The following is a 25,005-nucleotide window of genomic DNA, read 5'->3' as shown; positions in this document are numbered from 1 at the left end:
GAGGGAAGGGGAGGAGGGAGGTGTGGAGGGAGGAGGGGAGGGGGGAAGTGGGGAGGGAGGGGGACCTCCCCTTTTCCCAGTAGCCCTCTTTCCCCGTTGGGCCCGTCCTCGTAGGGTTTCCATTGTAACCGGGAGGAGGGGAGGCAGGGAAGGGAGGTAGGAGGGGAGGGGGAGGGAGGGTAGGCGGAGGGAAGGGGGGAGGGGGAGGGGGAGGGAGAGGGGAGGGAGGGGGTTAGGGGGGAGGGGGATGGAGGGGGAGGGAGGGGGGAGGAGAGGGGTAGGGAGGTGGGAGGGAGGGGGACCTCCCCTTTTCCAAGTACCCCTCTTTCCCCGTTGGGCCCGTCTTCGTAGGGTTTCCATTGTAACCGGGAGGGGAGTGGGGGGGGGTAAGGGGAGGGAGGGAGGAGGGAGGTGTGGAGGAGGAGGGGAGGGGGAGGGAGGGTAGGGGGGAAGGGGGGTGAGGGGAGGGAGAGGGGTAAGGGGGGAGGGGGAGGGAGGGGGAGGGGAGGGGGGAAGTGGGGGGGAGGGGGACCTCCCCTTTTCCCAGTAGCCCTCTTTCCCCGTTGGGCCCGTCCTCGTAGGGTTTCCATTGTAACCGGGAGGAGTGGAGGCAGGGAAGGGAGGGAGGTGGGGAGGGGTGGAGGGGAGGGGGAAGGGGGGAGGGAGGGGAGGGAGGGGAGTAGGGGGGGAGGAGGAGGGAGGGGGGAGTGAGGGGGGAGGGGAGGGGGGAGGGGGACCTCCCCTTTTCCCAGTACCCCTCTTTCCCCGTTGGGCCCGTCTTCGTAGGGTTTCCATTGTAACCGGTAGGGGATTGGGGGGGGGGGTAAGGGGAGGGAGGGAGGAGGGAGGTGTGGAGGGTGAGGGAGGGGGGAGGGGAGGGGGGGAGGGGAGGGAGAGGGGTAGGGGGGGATGGGGAGGGAGGGGGAGGGAGGGGGGAGGTGAGGGGGAAGGGAGAGGGGGAGGGAGGGATGGAGGGGACGGGGGGGTTAGGGGGGAGGGGTGAGGGAGGGTGGAGGGAGTTGGGGAGGGAGGAGGAGTTTTAGGAGGGAGTGGGGATGGAGGTGGGAAGGAGGGGGGAGGAAGGGGTTGAGGGGGGAAGGGCGACCTCCCCTTTTCCCAATACCCCTCTTTCCCCCCACCACCAAGCCCCCTCCGCAACGATCTCTCTCCCCCAGACACACTCTCAGTGTCTTTTCACAAAATTTCCGGTCACTAAGCTTCCGGTCTTAAGCTCAGGGGTGACCGAGCTTTTGCGGTTGCAGCTCCTAGACTGTGGAACAGCATCCCTCTCCCCATCAGAACTGCCCCCTCCATCCACTCCTTTAAGTCCAGGCTCAAAACCTATTTCTACTCCCTCGCGTTTGAGGCTCATTGAGGAGGTGCTGTGAACTGTTTGCGTGCCACTGTATGTTTCATTTTTTTCCTTAGTACCTAATCAGATGTTCAGCACTTTGGTCAACGTGGGTTGTTTTTAAATGTGCTATACAAATAAAATTGACTTGACTTGACCAAGTGCTTCTCATAAAAAAATGTAAATTTGTAAAGAGTAGACACCCAATAGCAGCTGCTTGTCCATTGTGACGTCACACGCTTTTCGCAACAATGTTGCACCCATCTCACAGGGGCATTGTGACATCACAAGCTGAAGACCTTCAATAAATCCGCACCACAGCGCCCCCTATAAATTAGGGTGGGGGAGCGCTTTAAAACCTCTGTAACTTAAAAACTATGAAAATTAAATGAAAATATCATTTTCCAGCAGCTGTCAGCGTGGTGATTAAGGCGGTGCAAACATCGTGGCGCTACGGTTCACCGTTATTCCGAAATCTGCGAAACCGCAGATACATACATAACACATATAAACAAGATCTGAGTTTTAATAGTATACTAGCAAAGCGGGCCCGTTAGGCCCGTCCCCACACCCCCCATTTCTCCTCCCCCAGCCCCACTCTTACTCTCCAAGTGTGCCCGTTGGGCCCGTCCTCCTGATTTGTGTATGTCAAGTGACCACTATAACTTCTTTTTTTTTTTTTTCCTAATCAGATGTGCAGCACTTTGGTCAACGTGGGTTGTTTTTAAATGTGCTTTTCAAATATAATTGACTTGACTTGACTTGCAATAACAAAAAAACCAACTTTAAAACAATCAGTACTTTTCTGGAAACTTTTCGAAACAATGTAGCCGTCACAAGCTGAAGACTAAATCTGCACCGCAGCGCCCCCCTGAAAAGGGGGGGGCAGCGCTTTAAAACCTCTGTAACTTAAAAAAATACGCGACCAAAGTAAATGAAAATATCACGGCCGAGCGAGCGCGAGATTGGCAATTGAGGCGGTGCGAAAACCGTCGCGCTACGGTTTCCCTTTTTTCCGCAATCGATGTTACGTACGGTTCAGATCATTCCCAAAAATATATATCTACATAACACAAGATCTGAGTTTTAGTAGTAAACTAGCAAAGCGGGCCCGTTGGGCCCGTCCCCACACCCCCCATTCTCTCCTCCCCCAGCCCCACTCTTACTCTCCAAGTGTGCCCGTTGGGCCCGTCCTTCTGATCTGTGTATGTCAATTGACTTGCAATAACAAAAAAGACTACTTTAAAACAATCAGCACTCTCCAAGTGTGGCTGTTGGGCCCGTCCTCCTGATCTGTGTATGTCAAGTGACTTGCAATAACAAAAAAAAATACTTTAAAACAAGCAGTGATTTTCTGGAAACTTTTTGAAACAACGTAGCCGTCACAAGCTGAAGGCTCAAGCTGAAGGCTAACTGGAAATTTTTCGAAACAATGTAGCCGTCACAAACTGAAGGCTCAAGCTGAAGGCTGAATCTGCACCGCAGCGCCCCCCTGAAAAGGGGGGGCAACGCTTTAAAACCTCTGTAACTTAAAAAACACGCGACCAAAGCAAATGAAAATATCACGGCCGGTCGTTTGGGAGGTTGGCGATTAAGGCGGTGCGAAAACCATCGCGCTACTCTTCACCGGTTTGCCGCAATCGCTGTTACGCGCGAACATATCAAATAATTCAGGTCAAACCCAAAAAATATATATATACAAGATCTGAGTTTTAATAGTATACTAGCACAAGTGTGCCCGTTGGGCCCGTCCTCGTAGGGTTTCCATTGCGACCTGGGGAAATTGCTTTTTTCTTTAAAATAAATTATCTGTTAAATAAATTGTCTGTTAAAAAAAAGGATCTCAATTGGGGGGGACGGTGAGGTATGGGGGGTTTGGAGAGGGGAGGGGTGGGTGAGGAGGGGGGAATGGGGTGGGGGAGGGGAAAGGGGAAAGGGGAGAGGGAGCGCAATTAAAGGCGTGCATTGAGATGTCACACGCTGAGGACGATTAAGCAGGTGGAAAAGGAATTTATTAAAGTAAAAAAATGCGAATAACTCAAAACATAACAATTTGAACATTAAAGATCAGTTTCTCTTTTGCTTGCTTCTTCGTTGATCATCGAGACATTGAGTTCTTTCTTCTTGGGTCTTTTATTGCCTTCTGTTATGCATACTTTCTCGTTGACCCTCAGTTTTTTGTTGTTGCATATCTTGTCCCTCTATGTTATGCTTTCTTTCTCGATGATCCTTCACGTTCAGTTATTTGTTGTTGTTCCTCTTGATCCCTTCTGCTCCTCACTGTCTGTCGATGTCTCTTTGCGTCGTTCCTTCCTTGACCAAGCTGTGACTTGTTTGCTCCCTCCTCTTGGCATGATCTAGAAAGTATAGAAATATCAGGATGTATATATTTATAATAAATTCTAAATATTGAAATATCAATAGACAATAGGTGCAGGAGTAGGCCATTCAGCCCTTCGAGCCAGCACCGCCATTCAATGCGATGATGGCTGATCACTCTCAATCAGTACCCCGTTCCTGCCTTCTCCCCATACCCCCTCACTCCGCTATCCTTAAGAGCTCTATCCAGCTCTCTTTAGTACCTGTCACTTTCTGTTTTGCATTCTTTCTCGTTGATCCTCACACGTTCCGTTATCTATTGTTGCTCTTCTTGTTCCATTCTGCCACTCACTGCCTCTCGATGTCTCTTCTGCTACTCACTCCCTTTCGATGTCTCCTCGCGTCGTTCCTTCCTTGACCATGCTGTGACTTGTTTGCTTCCTCCCCTTGGCATGATCTAAAAAGTATAGAAATATCAGGATGTATATTTTTATAAATTCTAAATAAAAACCTACTTACTAATGAACACGAAAGCATTAGACCAAAATGGCATTTTTTTTTCTTGAAATAAAATAAACCTCAAAGAAAAAGTTTCTTTAGTACCTGTCACTTTCAGTTTGCTTTCTTTCTCATTGGTCCTCACACGTCCAGTTATTTGTTGTTGCTCCTCTTGTTCCCTTCTGCTCCTCACTGTCTTTCAATATCTCTTTGCGTCGTTCCTTCCTTGACCAAGCTGTGACTTGTTTGCTTCCTCCCCTTGGCATGATCTAAAATGTATAGAAATATCAGGATGTATATTTTTATAAATTCTAAATAAAAACCTACTTACTAATGAACACGAAAGCATTAGCTCAAAATGGCTTTTTTTTTCTTGAAATAAAATAAATCTCAATCAAAAAGGTTCTTTAGTGCCTGTCACTTTCTGTTTTGCGTCTTTCTCGTTGATCCTCACACGTTCCGTCATTTATTGTTGCTCCTCTTGTTCCATTCTGTCCCTCACTGCCTCTCGATGTCTCTTCTGCTACTCACTCCCTTTCGATGTCTCCTCTTGGCATAATCTAAAAAATATAGAAATATCACGATGTATATATTTATAAATTCTAAATAAAAACCTACTTATTAATGAACACGAAATCATTAGATCAAAATGGCAATCTCTTTTTCTTGAAATAAAATAAACCTCAAAAAGGTTCTTTAGTACCTGTCACTTTCTGTTTTGCGTTCGTTCTCGTTGATCCTCACACGTTCCGTTATTTATTGTTGCTCCTCTTGTTCCATTCTGTCCCTCACTGCCTCTCGATGTCTCTTCTGCTACTCACTCCCTCTCGATGTCTCCTTACGTCATTCCTTCCTTGACCATGCTGTGACTTGTTTGCTTCCTCCCCTTGGCATGATCTAAAAAGTATAGAAATATCAGGATGTATATTTTTATAAATTCTAAATAAAAACCTACTTACTAATGAACACGAAAGCATTAGATCAAAATGGCATTTTTCTTCTTGAAATAAAATAAACCTCAAAGAAAAAGTTTCTTTAGTACCTGTCACTTTCTGTTTGCTTTCTTTCTCATTGATCCTCACACGTCCAGTTATTTGTTGTTGCTCCTCTTGTTCCCTTCTGCTCCTCACTGTCTTTCGATGTCTCTTTGTGTCGTTCCTTCCTTGACCAAGCTGTGAATTGTTTGCTCCCTCCTCTTGGCATAATCTAAAAAATATAGAAATATCACGATGTATATATTTATAAATTCTAAATAAAAACCTACTCATTAATGAACACAAAATCATTGGATCAAAATGGCAATTTCTTTTTCTTGAAATAAAATAAACCTCAAAAAGGTTCTTTAGTACCTGTCACTTTCTGTTTTGCGTTCGTTCGCGTTGATCCTCACACGTCCTGTTATTTATTGTTGCTCCTCTTGTTCCATTCTGTCCCTCACTGCCTCTCGATGTCTCTTCTGCTACTCACTCCCTTTCGATGTCTCCTCGCGTCGTTCCTTCCTTGACCAAGCTGTGAATTGTTTGCTCCCTCCTCCTGGCACGAAAGCATTAGATCCTCACACGTCCAGTTATTTGTTGTTGCTCCTCTTGTTCCCTTCTGCTCCTCACTGTCTTTCGATGTCTCTTTGTGTCGTTCCTTCCTTGACCAAGCTGTGAATTGTTTGCTCCCTCCTCTTGGCATGATTTCAAAAATATTGAAATATCAATAGACAATAGGTGCAGGAGTAGGCCATTCAGCCCTTCGAGCCAGCACCGCCATTCAATGCGATGATGGCTGATCACTCTCAATCAGTACCCCGTTCCTGCCTTCTCCCAATACCCCCTCGTTCTCCCCATACCCCCTCATTCTAGTCCTCGCTGCTACTCGATGTCTCTTTGCTGTTTGTGACTCAATGCGAACCCAACGGGTCCGCGCCTGTGCAGTTGGGGCCAATTATAGACAATAGACAATTCCAGTGTGTACAAGCCCAATCGCTCCAGCCTTTCAACATACGACGGTCCCGCCATTCCGGGAATTATCCTAGTGAACCTACGCTGCACGCCCTCCATAGCAAGAATATCCTTCCTCAATTGATCTAATACTTACGTTAGAAGGACTTTTCCATCTCCAGTGCCCGTCATCCGTGTGTGACGTTACAATGTGAACCCAACGGATCCGCGCCTCTAAAGTCGGTGCCCGTTGATCTACTACTTACGTTAAAAGGCCGCTGGTTCTGTGCGTGACGCTCAACGCCTAATTGGTCCGGGTTCCACGTGGTGCATTCTGATTGGCTCCTGCCGCTCCTCCACACGTGCGGCCGATTAATATGCTCTGACCTCCCGCTCGACGCCTCATTGGTCCACGTCCCACTTGGGGAGTCATTGCTCAGCGAAGCACGCTTCTAATGACAACATTCTTCGTTGATATCCTATCCTTCAGGAAAACTTTGACATTTTCCCTAGCCTTTCCTCGGCTAAGAGCCACATACAATTGACCATGCTGAAATACCGGTTTCTCCAGGTATATCAACACTTTTTCCATGGTCTGTCCTTGTGCTCTGTGGATTGTCATAGCAAAACACGTCTGAACGGGGAATTGTCTCCGCTGAAAGGGAATGTCTTCGCCTTCTGTCAAAGTAAGCGGTATCCTAGGAATCATCACAATTTCATTTCTGAAGGCTCCAATGGTGATTTTTGCAACGATCAAATTATTGTGTAGCTGTTCCACAATCATCCTCGTTCCGTTGCATAGTCTTGGTGGTGCCAAATTCCTCATTAAAATGATCGGAGATCCCTTTTTCAACTCCAATTTGTGCGGTGGTAATCCAGAGATCTCCATTGAATCGAGGAATTCTGTTGGGAAGTGAGTAGCATTAGTCCCCTCAGTCACAGCATTGAACGAAAGGTATGTCTTCATGATCCCTGGGAAGCATCTGATACATCTAGAATTGATGCTCCTCATAATGTCATTCAGCGGAACCAAGATACAATTGTTAGAGAATAATTCGGCAGGATTGTCGAAGGTGGAATATATAAAATCCATGCAATCCTCCAGTGATCTTCCAGCTAGAACCATGTCTTGTGGGATTTCAATCTCATCGTCTTCATTTTTCAAAATCCTGTCTTCTCCAACATTCAGCAAAAATTGAGAATAGTCGTCTTCTCCATCTCCCAATCGCATATTCCTCTTCAAGTTGAACATGGTGAAAGTCCTCCACAAGTAGGATTTCTTGATGCATGAATTTACAATATCAGCATCGTTTCCCCTTTTCACAACAGGAAGGAGTTGTCTAAAATCACCACAACAAACGGTAATAATACCGCCAAAAGGCTCATCCTTGGCGCATATATCCCGAAGAGTTCTATCCACGGCTTCGAAGCTCTCCCTCCTAATCATCGGACACTCATCCCAAACAATCAGTCTCACTTGCCTGATCAACTGTGCCGTGTAGGAATTCTTCTCAATGTTGCACATTGTATTCTCGCTCACTTCGATGGGTATCTTGAAGCGAGAATGTGCAGTTCTTCCACCAGGCATCAATGTAGCAGCTATCCCAGAGGATGCTACAGCAAAAGCAACATCACCTTTACCTCTAACTTTGGAGAGGATCAAATTTGTTAGAAATGTCTTTCCCGTTCCTGCTGGGGAATCAATGAAAATCATTGAAGGAACATTCCTATCCAAGCAGCCGCACACATGGTCATACACGACTCTTTGCTCAGCATTCAGCATCGGCTCCTTCTCTGCAACAAACTGCTGTTGTTCAGGCACACTATACTGCAACTCATGCAGCAATTCTGGATTGTCAACAATGTTCATCCTTCCATTTCTTGGTTTGGGCAAATGAAAGTATCCCAGGGTCTTGTTATAATTCGCAAGCTTGTCTTGAATATACAACAGAGCTTGATCATGATGCCTCTTATCAATCATGATATTTTGATGACTGCTTAGTGTCGATTCTTTTTCAAGGAAATTCTCAGACATGGAATTTTTGAAGCGATCCCATAGTTGTCGAGGATTGTTGACCTCGTCGTTCATCAGCAAAACGACAAATAAATCTCTTATTGCACCAGGGAGCTTTGTCCTCTCAGCATCTTCCATCGTCTGTCGCCAATGGTCATCATCTTGCAACAAACCTCTTTCTATGCAGACGTCTTTGAATGAAGAAAGAATATGTCCATCATGTGTCCTTAATGAATCAAAGGATACTGCCCTTTTACGTGATGGAGAAGCAGTCTCAAGTAGTACAGATCACCACATCTTGGAGAAACTGTATACACACGTCCCAGAACGTTGACTTCAAAAAAAACTGGAAAATCCTCCACTATCTTTCCAACCTTCCTTCTTTGCCATTTCTTATTGTTCCACGTGTAAAACCGGGGAACATCAGCATAATACAAAGTCCGTGCAAATTGATCTCGAGAACACAATTCCATGAATGCAGTTAAAGTTGTTCTCGCGAAATCATAATTTCTCACCCGCTGAACAGCATCGGCTGTGATAACGACTCGTTGTTCTTCTGGTAGATGTACCTGGAGTCGAATGACAGGAGGGTGTCTCTCATGAGTTGTAAATCCAAGGATTGATCCCACTGCTTCTGATGGACCAATGTATCTTCCAGTCAAGTACTGTAAAATCTCGTCATCCATGTTAAGTCCAAAAACTGCTTGATCACTCCCCTTCAAGGTGTACTTGATGACGTATTTGACCGACTTGACAGAGGAGCATATCTCAACATTCAAGTGACATTGGAACAACTTCAAGAGTTGAGCATTATAGGGCACAACCCATTCAGAAGTAATAGGTCGATGCCGGCGTCGTTCTTGATGTCCTTGAAATCCTTCCATATCCGGAGATCTTCTACTGTACATAGGATATGAATCATCTCCACACCTTGTGCTCTCGATAAATGGCTTCGGGAATCTTTTATTGCATCTTCCATTCTGCCAACACTGAGAGGTGTGGTTGCAGTACGGTCCATGAATCATGTGCTTTAGTACCAATCCATGCAGCTCGGGATCTAACTGCGGGTCTGGTATTTCAGCTTGCACAAATCTGTCAACATCTCGTGGCCGTGGCTTATTCGCTTCATCAAGCCACAGCAGACAGTGCAAATGAGGCAGTCCTCTCTTCTGATATTCCACAGTCAAGATAAAAGCTATACAATTTCCAAAGAGGCCATCCGGTCCAGTAAGGCACTTGATGAAGAGTTTTCTTTTCAGATCGAAGACCCTTGTAATCAAGTCTGGTCTATCACACGGCTGCTAATTCAAAAAGAGGCAGCGTTGGATCTCGCTCCACTTCGGATTGCAAGTCATCGTAATGAAAAACGAAGCAGTGCCGTACTTCCGAACATACATCATGGCGTCCTGGCATCGTTCCATCATGTATCTCGGTCCACCGACAAATGTTGAGGAGAGGATTATGCGCTTTCCAATGTTATCCAAATCGTCATTATCATTTAAAGCATCCGTCAGGCCTTTATAAGTTGTTGATCTCAACGATGCTTGATTTAGGCGAATATAATTGAGCCTATCGCTCTCCATCTTTGCAGCCATGTCGACGACATATTGTTGAAAGAGTCGTCCTCCTCTCAAAAGTTGGTTAAATTCACTGTCACGATTCATGATCCTATAGGCATAAAATCTCATCGCTGTCACTTTCCTGAGTTCACTCCTATCAAGTTGGTGATGCCATCCATCATCTCCAAGCGGAAAGAAAAGGACGTATTGAAGACTGTCATATGACCTATGGGACTCTGAAATGATTTGCTGGCCACCTCCTCTTTCTTTTAAGACAATGTGCCGTGTTGTTGTCCCAGGTTCATCATTGTTTGGTATTACGACAGCAACTTCGTTGGCAATTTGGGTGTTAAATCGCCTTTCATGTTCACAGGCTGGCCGACGATCTGGATCAATGACGATTGATGCCTCTGGCAAATCCCTAATTCTATCCTTGGCAATGTTAAGTGAATTAATGTAAGGATTATTTAATCTTATCAATTGTTCAAGAATCTCGACAATCTCCCTTTGAATGCCAGCATCTTGCAATATACCCATTCGCAATTGAATGCTATCTTGGGGGTCCATGAAATAGATCTGCAAGAATTTACTTGGCTGGTCTAGGTCAGGCATCAACGGACCAAGGAAATGATGAATCTGCCCTTGAATGATGACTGAGGGACTCCATCCAGGTGGCCGCACTTCCTTGGCACCAAATGATGTCATTTGAAAGAGGCAGTTGTATTGTCAAATATTCTTTCTGAACTCGTTTGCTTGCGGTGTGTCAGTAGTGTACAATGTCATGAGTTCAGCAGGTAGTGGCCGGAGAGGAGCAATGTTGACCTTGCCCTTCATGCAGCAAAAGTTTGTGGTTTCTCCAGAGAAACGGTACGCCCGACACTGAGGGCAAATCTTCGACATGTCACCAACGTCAGCAGAAAGATTTCTCCGTGCGAGTTGTGCATTTCTTCTAGTTGAATCTCTATCTCTGGACCGCTGTTCAGCCAGCCTTCTAGCTTCTTCACCTGCCGTCTCTTCATCCCTTCTGGTTTGTGCTCTTACACAGATATCCCCTCGACGTTCAGTTCTCTCTTGTTCCGTCTCTTCATCCCTTCTGTCTTCTTCTCTTTCTCGGAGATTTTGGAGACGTTGAGCTCTTTCATGTTGCGCCTCTTTACCCCTTCTTTCTCGTGCTCTTTCTCTGAGATTTTCAAGACGTTTAGCTCTTTCTTGTTGCGTCTCTTTGTCCCTTCTTTCTCGTGCTCTTTCTCGGAGATTTCGGAGACGTTGAGTTCTTTTTTGTTGCGTCTCTTTATCCCTTCTGTCTTGTTCTCTTTCTCGGACATATTCGAGACGTGCAAGTTGTTTGGTCCCTCCTCTTGGCATGATGTTAAAAAGAGGACACCTAAACACAATCACAGTTATTAAAGAACACAGAAGTACTTGATGAAAATGGAAAACAATTAAAGTCATGAATTAATAGATGAAAATGAAAAATTTTAAATTCATAAAGTCATAAACACAATCTGTGTGATTAATTTATAAACTGCCAAAGACAATTTGAGTTACTAATGAACACAGAAGTATTAGATGAAAATGGAGACTGCTTTTTTGAATGAAACAAATATCAATGAGGGGGGGTGGGGGGGGAGAGAGAGAGGGGGGGTGGGGGGAGAGAGAGGGGGAGTGGGGGGGAGAGAGGGTGGGGGGAGAGGGGGGGTGGGGGGAGGGGGGGTGGGGGGAGGGGGGTAGAGAGAGGGGGAGGGAGAGAGCGGGAGGGGGAGAGAGGGGGGAGGGGGAGAGAGTGGGGAGGGAGGGGGGGAGAGGGAGGGGTGGGAGAAAGGGCGTGCAAGGGAGGGAGGGGGGAGGGAAGGGGAGAGCAGCAGCAGAGCTCTCGTCACCCTGCCCGCTAATTGGCAGGCACTGCCGTCAGTCGGGCGAGTGCTGCATCCCTCCCACCAGCGGGAGAGGCGATGGCGACTATACCTCCCGGCGGTCAGCGCTGCCAGGACGGGAGGGAGGGATGAGGAGGAGGGGGAAGAGGGGCGGGGTGGGGGGAGAGAGGGGGGGTGGGGGGGAGAGGGGGGTGGGGGGGAAGAGGAGGGGTGGGGGGGAAGAGAGGGGGAGTGGGGGGGAAGAGAGGGGGGGTGGGGGGGAGAGAGCGGGGGGTGGGGGGAGAGAGCGGGGGGTGGGGGGAGAGAGCGGGGGGGGAGAGAGCGGGGGGTGGGGGGGTGAGACAGGGGAGGGAGAGGGGGAGGGAGAGAGGGGGAGGGAGAGAGGGGGAGAGAGGAGGGGAGGGAGAGGGGGGAGGGAGAGAGGGGGGGAGGGAGAGAGGGGGGGAGGGAGAGGGGGTAGAAAGGGCGTGCAAGGGAGGGAGGGGGGATGGAAGGGGAGAGCAGCAGCAGAGCTCTCGTCACTCTGCCCGCTAATTGGCTGGCACTGCCGTCAGTCGGGCGAGTGCTGCATCCCTCCTACCAGCGGGAGAAGCGACGGCGACTATACCTCCCGGCGGTCAGCGCTGCGGGGACGGGAGGGAGGAGAGGAGGAAGGGGGAGAGAGGAGGGGGGGAGAGAGGAGGGGGGAGAGGAGGGGGGGAGAGAGGAGGGGGAGAAAGAGGGGAGGGGGAGAGGGGAGGGGGAGGAGGGAGGGAGAGAGGGGGGAGAGAGGGAGGAGGGCAAGAGGGGTGGGAGGGAGAGAGGGGGGAGGGAGAGAGGGGGAGAGAGGGGAGGGAGAGGGAGGGAGGGAGGGAGGAAGGGAGGGAGGGAGGGAGGGAGGAGGGGGGAGGGAGGGAGGGAGGGAGGGAGGGAGGGAGGGAGGGAGGGAGGGAGGGAGGGAGGGAGGGAGGGAGGGAGGGAGGGAGGGAGGGAGGGAGGGAGGGAGGGAGGGAGGGAGGGAGGGAGGGAGGGAGGGAGGGAGGGAGGGAGGGAGGGAGAGAGGGAGGGAGGGAGGGAGGGAGGGAGGGAGGGAGGGAGGGAGGGAGGGAGGGAGGGAGGGAGGGAGGGAGGGAGGGAGGGAGGGAGGGAGGGAGGGAGGGAGGGAGGGAGGGAGGGAGGGAGGGAGGGAGGGAGGGAGGGAGGGAGGGAGGGAGGGAGGGAGGGAGGGAGGGAGGGAGGGAGGGAGGGAGGGAGGGAGGGAGGGAGGGAGGGAGGGAGGGAGGGAGGGAGGGAGGGAGGGAGGGAGGGAGGGAGGGAGGGAGGGGAGGGGAGGGGAGGGAGGGAGGGAGGGGAGGGGAGGGAGGGAGAGAGGGGGGGAGAGAGGGAGGAGGGCAAGAGGGGTGGGAGGGAGAGAGGGGGGAGGGAGAGAGGGGGAGAGAGGGGAGGGGGGAGGGAGGGAGGGAGGGAGGGAGGAAGGGAGGGAGGGAGGGAGGAGGGGGGGAGGGGGGAGGGAGGGAGGGAGGGAGGGAGGGAGGGAGGGAGGGAGGGAGAGAGGGAGAGAGGGAGGGAGGGAGGGAGGGAGGGAGGGAGGGAGGGAGGGAGGGAGGGAGGGAGGGAGGGAGGGAGGGAGGGAGGGAGGGAGGGAGGGAGGGAGGGAGGGAGGGAGGGAGGGAGGGAGGGAGGGAGGGAGGGAGGGAGGGAGGGAGGGAGGGAGGGAGGGAGGGAGGGAGGGAGGGAGGGAGGGAGGGAGGGAGGGAGGGAGGGAGGGAGGGAGGGAGGGAGGGAGGGAGGGAGGGAGGGAGGGAGGGAGGGAGGGAGGGAGGGAGGGAGGGAGGGAGGGAGGGAGGGAGGGAGGGAGGGAGGGAGGGAGGGAGGGAGGGAGGGAGGGAGGGAGGGAGGGAGGGAGGGAGGGAGGGAGGGAGGGAGGGAGGGAGGGAGGGAGGGAGGGAGGGAGGGAGGGAGGGAGGGAGGGAGGGAGGGAGGGAGGGGAGGGGAGGGGAGGGGAGGGGAGGGGAGGGGAGGGAGGGGGGAGGGGAGGGAGGGAGGGGTGGGAGGGGGAGAGAGGGGAGGGTGGCAATCGGGCGCTAACAGGGAGGCTGAAACCCAATGAATAAAAGAACGGTTTTTTACTTTAAAATAAACAGCGTTCTTTGTTGAAAAGGAAATAATCTAATCTATAGATCAGCAGCTTTTTTAAAATAAATAAAATCAAACTTAATGAAAATCACATTCCTCATTTAAAATAAATGTCTTTGTTATAAATGAAATCAAACTTATGTGAAATAAATGTCCCTTTGTTAAAAAAGAAAGTAAACTTATCTATGAAATCTATGTCGTATCTTTTTTTTAAAAATAACATTAAATGCAATGGAAATCTCGTACCGTTTAAAACAAATGTAATTTTTCTGTTGGGAATGATAAGAAACTTATCTATAAAGATTCTGTGTATAACTGTATTAAATTAAACTGCACTGAGCGATGCTGGAGCCTGTCCTCAAGCAGCAGCAGCAGCACAGTGGACTGTCGGCGACGGCAGTTGGTGTCAGTTCAAATCAACTGCTCCACCCACGTCGTGCTGAGCCAATGGGTCTTCGAGCCGGCGTGCAAGGGAGGGAGGGGGGAGGGAAGGGGAGAGCAGCAGCAGAGCTCTCGTCACCCTGCCCGCTAATTGGCTGGCACTGACATCAGTCGGGCGAGTGCTGCATCCCTCCCACCAGCGGGAGAGGCGACGGCGACTATACCTCCCGGCGGGGAGGGGGGGTGGAGGTGTAGAGGTGGGGAGGGAGTGGAGGGGAGGGGGGGAGAGAGAGAGGGGGAGGGGGAGAGAGGGGGGAGAGAGGGTGGGGGGAGAGGGGGGGTGGGGGGAGGGGGGTAGAGAGAGGGGGAGGGAGAGAGCGGGAGGGGGAGAGAGGGGGGAGGGGGAGAGAGTGGGGAGGGAGGGGGGGAGAGGGAGGGGTGGGAGAAAGGGCGTGCAAGGGAGGGAGGGGGGAGGGAAGGGGAGAGCAGCAGCAGAGCTCTCGTCACCCTGCCCGCTAATTGGCAGGCACTGCCGTCAGTCGGGCGAGTGCTGCATCCCTCCCACCAGCGGGAGAGGCGATGGCGACTATACCTCCCGGCGGTCAGCGCTGCCAGGACGGGAGGGAGGGATGAGGAGGAGGGGGAAGAGGGGCGGGGTGGGGGGAGAGAGGGGGGGTGGGGGGGAGAGGGGGGTGGGGGGGAAGAGGAGGGGTGGGGGGGAAGAGAGGGGGAGTGGGGGGGAAGAGAGGGGGGGTGGGGGGGAGAGAGCGGGGGGTGGGGGGAGAGAGCGGGGGGTGGGGGGAGAGAGCGGGGGGGGAGAGAGCGGGGGGTGGGGGAGTGAGACAGGGGAGGGAGAGGGGGAGGGAGAGAGGGGGAGGGAGAGAGGGGGAGAGAGGAGGGGAGGGAGAGGGGGGAGGGAGAGAGGGGGGAGGGAGAGAGGGGGGGAGGGAGAGGGGGTAGAAAGGGCGTGCAAGGGAGGGAGGGGGGATGGAAGGGGAGAGCAGCAGCAGAGCTCTCGTCACTCTGCCCGCTAATTGGCTGGCACTGCCGTCAGTCGGGCGAGTGCTGCATCCCTCCTACCAGCGGGAGAAGCGACGGCGACTATACCTCCCGGCGGTCAGCGCTGCGGGGACGGGAGGGAGGAGAGGAGGAAGGGGGAGAGAGGAGGGGGGGAGAGAGGAGGGGGGAGAGGAGGGGGGGAGAGAGGAGGGGAGAAAGAGGGGAGGGGGAGAGGGGAGGGGAGGAGGGAGGGAGAGAGGGGGGAGAGAGGGAGGAGGGCAAGAGGGGTGGGAGGGAGAGAGGGGGGAGGGAGAGAGGGGGAGAGAGGGGAGGGGGGAGGGAGGGAGGGAGGGAGGGAGGGAGGAAGGGAGGGAGGGAGGGAGGAGGGGGGGAGGGGGGAGGGAGGGAGGGAGGGAGGGAGGGAGGGAGGGAGAGAGGGAGGGAGGGAGGGAGGGAGGGAGGGAGGGAGGGAGGGAGGGAGGGAGGGAGGGAGGGAGGGAGGGAGGGAGGGAGGGAGGGAGGGAGGGAGGGAGGGAGGGAGGGAGGGAGGGAGGGAGGGAGGGAGGGAGGGAGGGAGGGAGGGAGGGAGGGAGGGAGGGAGGGAGGGAGGGAGGGAGGGAGGGAGGGAGGGAGGGAGGGAGGGAGGGAGGGAGGGAGGGAGGGAGGGAGGGAGGGAGGGAGGGAGGGAGGGAGGGAGGGAGGGAGGGAGGGAGGGAGGGAGGGGAGGGGAGGGGAGGGAGGGAGGGAGGGGAGGGGAGGGAGGGAGAGAGGGGGGGAGAGAGGGAGGAGGGCAAGAGGGGTGGGAGGGAGAGAGGGGGGAGGGAGAGAGGGGGAGAGAGGGGAGGGGGGAGGGAGGGAGGGAGGGAGGGAGGGAGGAAGGGAGGGAGGGAGGGAGGAGGGGGGGAGGGGGGAGGGAGGGAGGGAGGGAGGGAGGGAGGGAGAGAGGGAGAGAGGGAGGGAGGGAGGGAGGGAGGGAGGGAGGGAGGGAGGGAGGGAGGGAGGGAGGGAGGGAGGGAGGGAGGGAGGGAGGGAGGGAGGGAGGGTGGGAGGGAGGGAGGGAGGGAGGGAGGGAGGGAGGGAGAGAGGGAGGGAGGGAGGGAGGGAGGGAGGGAGGGAGGGAGGGAGGGAGGGAGGGAGGGAGGGAGGGAGGGAGGGAGGGAGGGAGGGAGGGAGGGAGGGAGGGAGGGAGGGAGGGAGGGAGGGAGGGAGGGAGGGAGGGAGGGAGGGAGGGAGGGAGGGAGGGAGGGAGGGAGGGAGGGAGGGAGGGAGGGAGGGAGGGAGGGAGGGAGGGAGGGAGGGAGGGAGGGAGGGAGGGAGGGAGGGAGGGAGGGAGGGAGGGAGGGAGGGAGGGAGGGAGGGAGGGAGGGAGGGAGGGAGGGAGGGAGGGAGGGAGGGAGGGAGGGAGGGAGGGAGGGAGGGAGGGAGGGAGGGAGGGAGGGAGGGAGGGGAGGGGAGGGGAGGGGAGGGAGGGGGGAGGGGAGGGAGGGAGGGGTGGGAGGGGGAGAGAGGGGAGGGTGGCAATCGGGCGCTAACAGGGAGGCTGAAAACCAATGAATAAAAGAACGGTTTTTTACTTTAAAATAAACAGCGTTCTTTGTTGAAAAGGAAATAATCTAATCTATAGATCAGCAGCTTTTTTAAAATAAATAAAATCAAACTTAATGAAAATCACATTCCTCATTTAAAATAAATGTCTTTGTTATAAATGAAATCAAACTTATGTGAAATAAATGTCCCTTTGTTAAAAAAGAAAGTAAACTTATCTATGAAATCTATGTCGTATCTTTTTTTAAAAAATAACATTAAATGCAATGGAAATCTCGTACCGTTTAAAACAAATGTAATTTTTCTGTTGGGAATGATAAGAAACTTATCTATAAAGATTCTGTGTATAACTGTATTAAATTAAACTGCACTGAGCGATGCTGGAGCCTGTCCTCAAGCAGCAGCAGCAGCACAGTGGACTGTCGGCGACGGCAGTTGGTGTCAGTTCAAATCAACTGCTCCACCCACGTCGTGCTGAGCCAATGGGTCTTCGAGCCGGCGTGCAAGGGAGGGAGGGGGGAGGGAAGGGGAGAGCAGCAGCAGAGCTCTCGTCACCCTGCCCGCTAATTGGCTGGCACTGACATCAGTCGGGCGAGTGCTGCATCCCTCCCACCAGCGGGAGAGGCGACGGCGACTATACCTCCCGTCGGGGAGGGGGGGTGGAGGTGTAGTGGTGGGGAGGGAGTGGAGGGGAGGGGGGGAGAGAGAGAGGGGGAGGGGGAGAGAGGGGGGAGAGAGGGGGGGAGAGGGGGGAGAGAGGGGGGGGAGGGAGGGGGGAGCGGGTGAGGGAGAGAGGGCGTGCAAGGGAGGGAGGGAGGGAGGGAGGGGGAGGGAGGGAATGAGAGAGCAGCAGGAGAGCTCGTGCAAGGGAGGGAGGCTGGATGGAGGGGGGAGGGAGAGAGGGCGTGCAAGGGAGGGAGGGAGGGGGAGGGAGGTGGGGAGGGAATGGGAGAGCTGCAGGAGAGCTCTTGTCACCCTGCCCGCTAATTGGCAGGCACTGCCGTCAGTCGGGCGAGTGCTGCATCCCTCCCACCAGCGGGAGAGGCGACGGCGACTATACCTCCCGGCGGTCAGCGCTGCGGGGACGGGAGAGAGGGGGGGAGGAAGAGGGGGGTGGTTGAGCACATTAGTTAAAGTTCCTGGAGTGGGGGGGAGCGCATTATTTAAAGGTCCTGGGGTGTTGGGGGTGGGGGAGCGCATTAGTTAATTTTCCTGGCGGGGGGAGAGTATTAGTTAAGGTTCCGGGAGAGAGAGGGGGAAGCGCATTAATTATAAGTCCGGGCGGGTGGGGGGGGGGGGGCCCGCTTTAGTTAAAGGTCCGGGGTTGGGTAGAGCGCATTAGTTAAACGTCCGTGCGGGGGGAGAGCGCATTAGTCAAAGGTCCGGGTGGGGTGGGGGTGGGGCGCATCAGTTAAAGGAAGGTCCGGGTGGGTGCGTGGGGGGGGGAGCGCATCAGTTAAAGGAAGGTATAAAGTGCGGGGGGGGGAGCCAGTGATCCTCGTAGGGTTTCCATTGTAACCGGGAGGGGGGAGGGAGGGAGGTGTGGAGGGAGGATTAAAAATCTTTTTTTTTAAATCAACATAAAAACATAAAAACCTCTGTAAAGAGGAGACACCCAATGGCACCTGGAACTTTGATGGAACTTTATCAAAGATCTTACCAAAATTCAAATATATATCACCAGTTCTCCCTTCTCCATTGGCTTAGGTTAACAGTAGGCAGGTATGGAGAAATAAGTTTTTACCTTAACATTTTTTTCAATGGTGCATTATAATAATAATAATTCATTGTGCACAAGTGTGCCCGTTGGGCCCGTCCTCGTAGGGTTTCCATTGTAACCGGGGAGGGGAGTGGGGGGAGGGGAGGGGGAGGGGAGGGGAAGGGGAGGGGGGAAGGGAGGGGGAGAGGGGAGGGAGGGGGGAAGGGGGGAGGGGAGGGGAGGGAGAAAGGGAGGGGGAGGGAGAGGGGAGGGAGGGGGGAGGGGAAGTGGGAGCTGGGGGGAAGGGGTGATAGGAGGGAGAGGTGGAGGGGGGGAGGGAGGGGGACCTTCCCTTTTCCCAGTACCCCTCTTTCCCCGTTGGGCCCGTCCTCATAGGGTTTCCATTGTAACCGGGAGGACGGGAGGGAGGGAAGGGGGAGGGAGGGAAGGGAGGGAGGAGGGAGGTGGGGAGGGAGGGGGGAAGGGAGGGGGGAAGGGAGGGAGGGGGACCTCCCCTTTTCCCAGTACCCCTTTCCCCGTTGGGCCCGTCCTCGTAGGGTTTCCATTGTAACCGGGAGGAGGGGAGGGAGGGAAGGGGGAGGAGGGAGGTGTGGAGGGAGGAAGGGAGGGTAGGGAGGGGGGGAGGGGAGCGGGAAGGGGGAGGGAGAGGGGGGTAGGGGGGAGGTGGAGGGAGGGGGGAGGGGAGGGGGAAGGGGGGAGGGAGAGGGGGTAGGGGGGGAGGGAGAGGGGGGTAGGGGGTGTGGTGGAGGGAGGGGGTGGGGGGAGGGGGAAAGGGGTGGGGAGGGGGAGAGGGGGAGGGAGGAGGGGAAGGGGGAGGGAGAGGGGGGTAGGGGGGAGGTGGAGGGAGGGGGGAGGGGAGGGGGGAAAGGGGGGAGGGAGGGGGACCTCCCCTTTTCCCAGTAACCGGGAGGGGGGAGGGAGGGTGGAAAGAGCATCCCTCTCCCCATCAGAACTGCCCCCTCCATCGACTCCTTTAAGTCCAGGCTCAAAACCTATTTCTACTCCCTAGCGTTTGAGGCTCATTGAGGAGGCGCTGTGAACTGTTTGTGTGCTACTGTATGTTTCATTTTTTTCCTTAGTACCTAATCAGATGTACAGCACTTTGGTCAACGTGGGTTGTTTTTAAATGTGCTATACAAATAAAATTGACTTGACTTGACAGCTTTTCGCAACAATGTAGCACAGGGGCATTGTGACGTCACACGCTGAATACCGCGGGGGGGGGGAAGGGGGGTCAGCTCGAGTTCATCTCACAGGGGCATTGTGACATCACAATGAAGACTAAATCCGCACCGCAGCGCCCCCCTTCTGTCAAAACTTCGATAAATGAGGGGGGGCAGCGCTTTAAAACCTCTCTAACTTAACAAATATGCGACCGAATTAAATACAAATATAATTTTCCAGCAGCGAACCGCGTGGTGATTATGGCGGTACAAAAATCGTGGCGCTACGGTTCACCGTTTTGCCGAAATTGCCGTATTCAGCCGACATCAGTGAAATATATATACATACATACAAGATCTGAGTTTTAATAGTATACTAGACAAAGTGGGCCCGTTGGGCCCATTCCCCACTCCCCCATTCTCTCGTCCCCCATCCCCACTCTTACTCTCCCCACACTCTCCCCTTTGGCCCGTCCATTGTATCCGGGAGGGGGTGAGGGAGTGAAGGGGGGAGGGAGGGAGAGTGAGGTTTGGGGGAGGGAGGTGTGGAGTGATCGAGGGGGAGGGAGTGGTGGAGGGAGGGATGTGTTGAGGATGTAGGGTGGAGGGAGGGGGGAGGGTGATGAGAGATGGGGTGGTATTTGTGGAGGGAGGGAGGGGGGGAGAGAGGGGGGAGGGAGGGATGGGGGAGAGGGGAGGGATATGGACCTCCCCTTTTCCCAGTACCCCTCTTTCCCCCACCACCAATTCCCCTCCGCACTACCCCTGTTGTCCCATTCCCCATTCTCAGCCCCCCCCCCATTTTCTCTCCCCCAGACACACTCTTAGCATCTGTTAAAGGCCCGGGGGGGGATAGCGGGGAGATGTTCTCCCGGGTGTGGGAGAGAGGAGAGAAGCAAGGGGAGAGAGGAGAGGTGAGCCGGTGATCGCGGGCTGGCGCCGCTAACGGCGTCCATTGTTTTGGTGCGAGTGAGGAGATGCCGCGCATGCGTGCTGAGTACAGAGTGAGGAGATTCCGCGCATGCGTACTGAGCACTGCCGCACCGCAGCGCCCCCCTTCTGTCAAAACTTCGATAAATCAAGGGGGCAGCACTTTTAAACCTCTGTAACTTAAAAAATATGCGTCCGAATTAAATAAAAATATCATTTTCCAGCAGCGAACCGCATGCTGATTAGGACGGTAGAAAAATCGTGGCGCTACGGTTCACCGTTTTGCCGGAATTGCCGTATTCAGCCGACATCAGTGGAATATATATATATGTATACAACATCTGAGTTTTAGTAGTATACTAGACCGAGTGGGCCCGTTGGGCCCGTCCTCGTAGGGTTTCCATTGTAACCGGGAGGATGGGAGGGAGGGAAGTGGGAGGGAGGGGGGGAGGGGAGGGTGGAGTGGAGGGGGGAGGGGAGGGGGAAGGAGGGGAGGGGGATGGGGAGGGAGAGGGGAGGGAGGGGGGTGGGGGGAGGGTCTATTTTACTTTAAAATAAACAGCGTTCTTTGTTGAAAAGGAAATAAACTTATCTATAGAGCATCAGCTTTTTTAAAATAAATAAAATCAAACTTAATGAAAATCACATTCCTCATTTTAAATAAATGTCTTTGTTATAAATGAAATCAAACAGCGGGAGAGGCGACGGCGACTACACCTCCCGGCGGTCAGCGCTGCTGGGACGGGAGGGAGGGAGGGATGAGGGAGGGAGGAGAGTGGGGAGGGAGGGGTACCTCCCCTTTTCCCAGTACTCTTCTTTCCCAAACCACCAAGCCCCCTGTTGTCCCCCTCCCCAGTCCCCATTCTCAGACCCCCCCATTCTCTCTCCCCCAGATACACTCTTACTCTCCCCCCCCCTTTCCCCAGCACACCCCTTTCCCCGTTGGGCCCGTCCTCGTAGGGTTTCCATTGTAACCGTGAGGCAGGGAGGGAGGGGGGAGGGAGGGAAGAGGGAGGTGTGGAGGGAGGAGGGGAGGGGGAGGGAGGGGGAGGGGGGAAGGGGGGGAGGTTGAGGGAGGGGGGAGGGAGAGGGGGAGGGGTGGGGGGAAGGGGTGAGGGTGGAAGGGGGAGGGAGGGGGACCTCCCCTTTTCCCAGTACCCCTCTTTCCCCGTTGTGCCCGTCCTCGTAAGGTTTCCATTGTAACCGGGAGGGGAGTGGGGGGGAGGGAAGGGAGGAGGGAGGTGTGGAGGGGGGAGGGGAGGGGGAGGGGGGAAGGGGCAAGGGGGAGGGAGAGGGGAGGGAGGGGGTAGGGAGGGGGGAAGGGGGGAGGGAGGGGGACCACCCGTTTTCCCAGTACCCCTCTTTCCCCGTTGGGCCCGTCGTCATAGGGTTTCCATTGTAACCGGGAGGAGGGGAGGTAGGGAAGGGGGAGGGAGGGAGGAGGGAGGGAAGAGGGAGGTGTGGAGGGAGGAGGGGAGGGGGAGGGAGGGGGAGGGGGGAAGGGGGGGAGGTGGAGGGAGGGGGGAGGGAGAGGGGGAGGGGTGGGGGGAAGGGGTGAGGGTGGAAGGGGGAGGGAGGGGGACCTCCCCTTTTCCCAGTACCCCTCTTTCCCCGTTGTGCCCGTCCTCGTAAGGTTTCCATTGTAACCGGGAGGGGAGTGGGGGGGAGGGAAGGGAGGAGGGAGGTGTGGAGGGGGGAGGGGAGGGGGAGGGGGGAAGGGGCAAGGGGGAGGGAGAGGGGAGGGAGGGGGTAGGGAGGGGGGAAGGGGGAAGGGAGGGGGACCACCCGTTTTCCCAGTACCCCTCTTTCCCCGTTGGGCCCGTCGTCGTAGGGTTTCCATTGTAACCGGGAGGAGGGGAGGTAGGGAAGGGGGAGGGAGGGAGGAGGGAGGTGTGGAGGGAGGAGGGGAGGGGGAGGGAGGAGGGGAGGGGGAGGGAGGGGGAAGGGGGAGGAGGTAGAGGGGAGGGAGGGGGGTAGGGGGGAGGGAGGAGGGAGGTGTGGAGGGAGGAGGGGAGGGGGAGGGAGGGGGGAGGGGAGGGGGGAGGGAGAGGGGGAGGGGGAGGGAGGGAGCGTGTAAGGGGGAGGGAGGGGGACCTCCCCTTTTCCCAGTACCCCTCTTTCCCCGTTGGGCCCGTCCTCGTAGGGTTTCCATTGTAACCGGGAGGAGGGGAGGGAGGGAGGAGGGAGGTGTGGAGGGAGGAGGGGAGGGGGGAAGGGGGAGGGAGAGGGTTAGGGGGGAGGGGGGGGAGGGGAGGGGAGGGAGGGGGACCTCCCCTTTTCCCAGTACCCCTCTTTCCCCGTTGGGCCCGTCCCCGTAGGGTTTCCTTTGTAACCAGAAGGGGGGAGGGAGGGTGGAAGGAGGGGGGAGGGGGAGAGGGATGGAAGGGTGGAGGGAGGGGGGGAGGGATGGAGGGAAGGAGGGAGGGGGGGGAGTTAGGGGAGGAGGGGTGAGGGAGGTGGGGAGGGAGTTGGGGAGGAGGGGGGAGGGAGTGGGGATGGAGGTGGGAAGGAGTGGGGAGGAAGGGGTTGAGGGGGGAAGGGGGGGGAGGGAGGGAATAGGGGCCCCATGCTGATCTGTGTATGTTAAGTGACTTGCACAACTTTAAAAAACTGGCAGTTGCCTTTCGCAACAATGTTGCAACAATCTCACACAAGCATTGTGACGTCACAAGCTGAAGATGTAAATTTAAAACCGAGCTGATCTCTCATTGGTGCACGGGTGCCATTGTGACATCACGCGCTGAAGCCCCTTCAAGAAAAGGGTTAGAAATGAAAATTAAACTTTAATATCTCTCTAGCTTTAAAAAGGTAGCTTCAATTTGAACGAAAGTACTTACAATAGTTGCCCATGTTAATGGTGAATATGGCGGTACAAAAATCGTAGCGCTTTGGTGTACCGTCAGGGAGGAGTAGGGTTTGTAAGTTATGGACAGAAACTCTTCGGAATCTTTGCGTACATACACATATACATCCATACATACGGAATGTTGGACCGCAGAGTTTTAGTAGTATATAGATAGATAGACTAGACAAAGGTGGCCCGTTGGGCCCATTCCCCACTCCCCCATTCTCTCGTCCCCCATCCCCACTCTTACTCTCCCCACACTCTCCCCTTTGGCCCGTCCTCTTAGGGTTTCCATTGTATCCTGGAGGGGGTGAGGGATTGAATGGGGGAGGGAGGGAGAGGGAGGTTTGGGGGAGGGAGGTGTGGAGTGATCGAGGGGGAGGGAGTGTTGGAGGGAGGGATGTGTTGAGGATGGAGGGTGGAGGGATGGGGGGAGGGTGATGAGAGATTGGGTGGTATTTGTGGAGGGAGGGAGGGAGGGGGGTGGGGAGAGAGGGGGAAGGAGTGGTGGAGGGAGGGATGTGTTGAGGATGGAGGGTGGAGGGAGGGGGGGAGGGTGATGAGAGATGGGGTGGTAAGGAGGGAGGGAGGGGGGGAGAGAGGGGGGAGGGAGGGATGGGGGAGAGGGGAGGGATATTGACCTCCCCTTTTCCCAGTACCCCTCTTTCCCCCACCACCAATCCCCCTCCGCACTACCCCTGTTGTCCCATTCCCCATTCTCAGCCCCCCCCCCATTTTCTCTCCCCCAGACACACTCTCAGCATCAGTTAAAGGCCCGGGGGGGGGGGGTGCTGGTGATCGGATCTGTGAAAAGTCCGGTGGGGGGGGGGCTTCGGGAGATCTCATCATTCAAAGGCCCGGGGGGGGGGGATAGCGGGGAGATGTTCTCCCGGGTGTGGGAGAGAGGAGAGAAGCAAGGGGAGAGAGGAGAGGTGAGCCGGTGATCGCGGGCTTGCGCCGCTAACGGCGTCCATTGTTTTGGTGCGAGTGAGGAGATGCCGCGCATGCGTGTTGAGTACAGAGTGAGGAGATTCCGCGCATGCGTACTGAGCACTGCCGCACCGCAGCGCCCCCCTTCTGTCAAAACTTCGATAAATGAGGGGGGGCAGCACTTTTAAACCTCTGTAACTTAAAAAATATGCGTCCGAATTAAATAAAGATATCATTTTCCAGCAGCGAACCGCATGCTGATTACGGCGGTACAAAAACCGTGGCGCTACGGTTCACCGTTTTGCCGGAATTGCCGTATTCAGCCGACATCAGTGGAATATATATATATATATACAACATCTGAGTTTTAGTAGTATACTAGAACAAGTGTGCCCGTTCAAAGCGGGCCCTTTGGGCCCGTCCCCACACCCCCCATTCTCTCCTCCCCCAGCCCCACTCTTACCCGTTTGGTGATGACAGATGTTGCGGTATTTGTGGAGGGGGGAGAGAGTGAGGGGGGAGGGGGGGGGGGGATAGCGGGGAGATGTTCTCCCGGGTGTGGGAGAGAGGAGAGAAGCAAGGGGAGAGAGGAGAGGTGAGCCGGTGATCGCGGGCTTGCGCCGCTAACGGCGTCCATTGTTTTGGTGCGAGTGAGGAGATGTCGCGCATGCGTGCTGAGTACAGAGTGAGGAGATTTCGCGCATGCGTACTGTGCACTGCCGGACCGCAGCGCCCCCCTTCTGTCAAAACTTCGATAAATGAGGGGGGCAGCACCTTTAGACCTCCGTAACTTACTAAATATGATTCCGAAATAAATAAAAATACCATTTTCCA

General features: G+C 54.8%; 1 protein-coding gene and 1 long non-coding RNA gene across 2 annotated transcripts; both read right to left on the bottom strand.

Moving 5' to 3' along the window:
• Positions 1–4,588: 4,588 nt before the first annotated feature.
• Positions 4,589–5,839, bottom strand: LOC144605030 (uncharacterized). The gene is made up of 4 exons (XR_013548804.1): positions 5,518–5,839; positions 5,211–5,374; positions 4,872–5,065; positions 4,589–4,728 (listed from the first exon to the last, which is right to left on the bottom strand). It is a non-coding gene; the product is annotated as an uncharacterized LOC144605030 (long non-coding RNA).
• Positions 5,840–6,024: 185 nt separating this feature from the next.
• On the bottom strand, positions 6,025–8,987 carry LOC144605024 (ATP-dependent DNA helicase Pif1-like). The gene has a single exon (XM_078420067.1). It carries the CDS (start codon positions 8,246–8,248, stop codon positions 6,533–6,535), a length of 1,716 nt encoding a protein of 571 aa, XP_078276193.1. The 5' UTR covers positions 8,249–8,987; the 3' UTR covers positions 6,025–6,532.
• Between the last annotated feature and the right edge of the window lie 16,018 nt (positions 8,988–25,005).

This window comes from Rhinoraja longicauda, chromosome 23 (genome assembly GCF_053455715.1).
Source record: "Rhinoraja longicauda isolate Sanriku21f chromosome 23, sRhiLon1.1, whole genome shotgun sequence".
Classification (NCBI taxonomy): Eukaryota; Metazoa; Chordata; class Chondrichthyes; order Rajiformes; family Arhynchobatidae; genus Rhinoraja; species Rhinoraja longicauda.
Note: the sequence above shows the minus strand (reverse complement) of the source record. Positions and strands in the feature narration are given on the sequence as shown.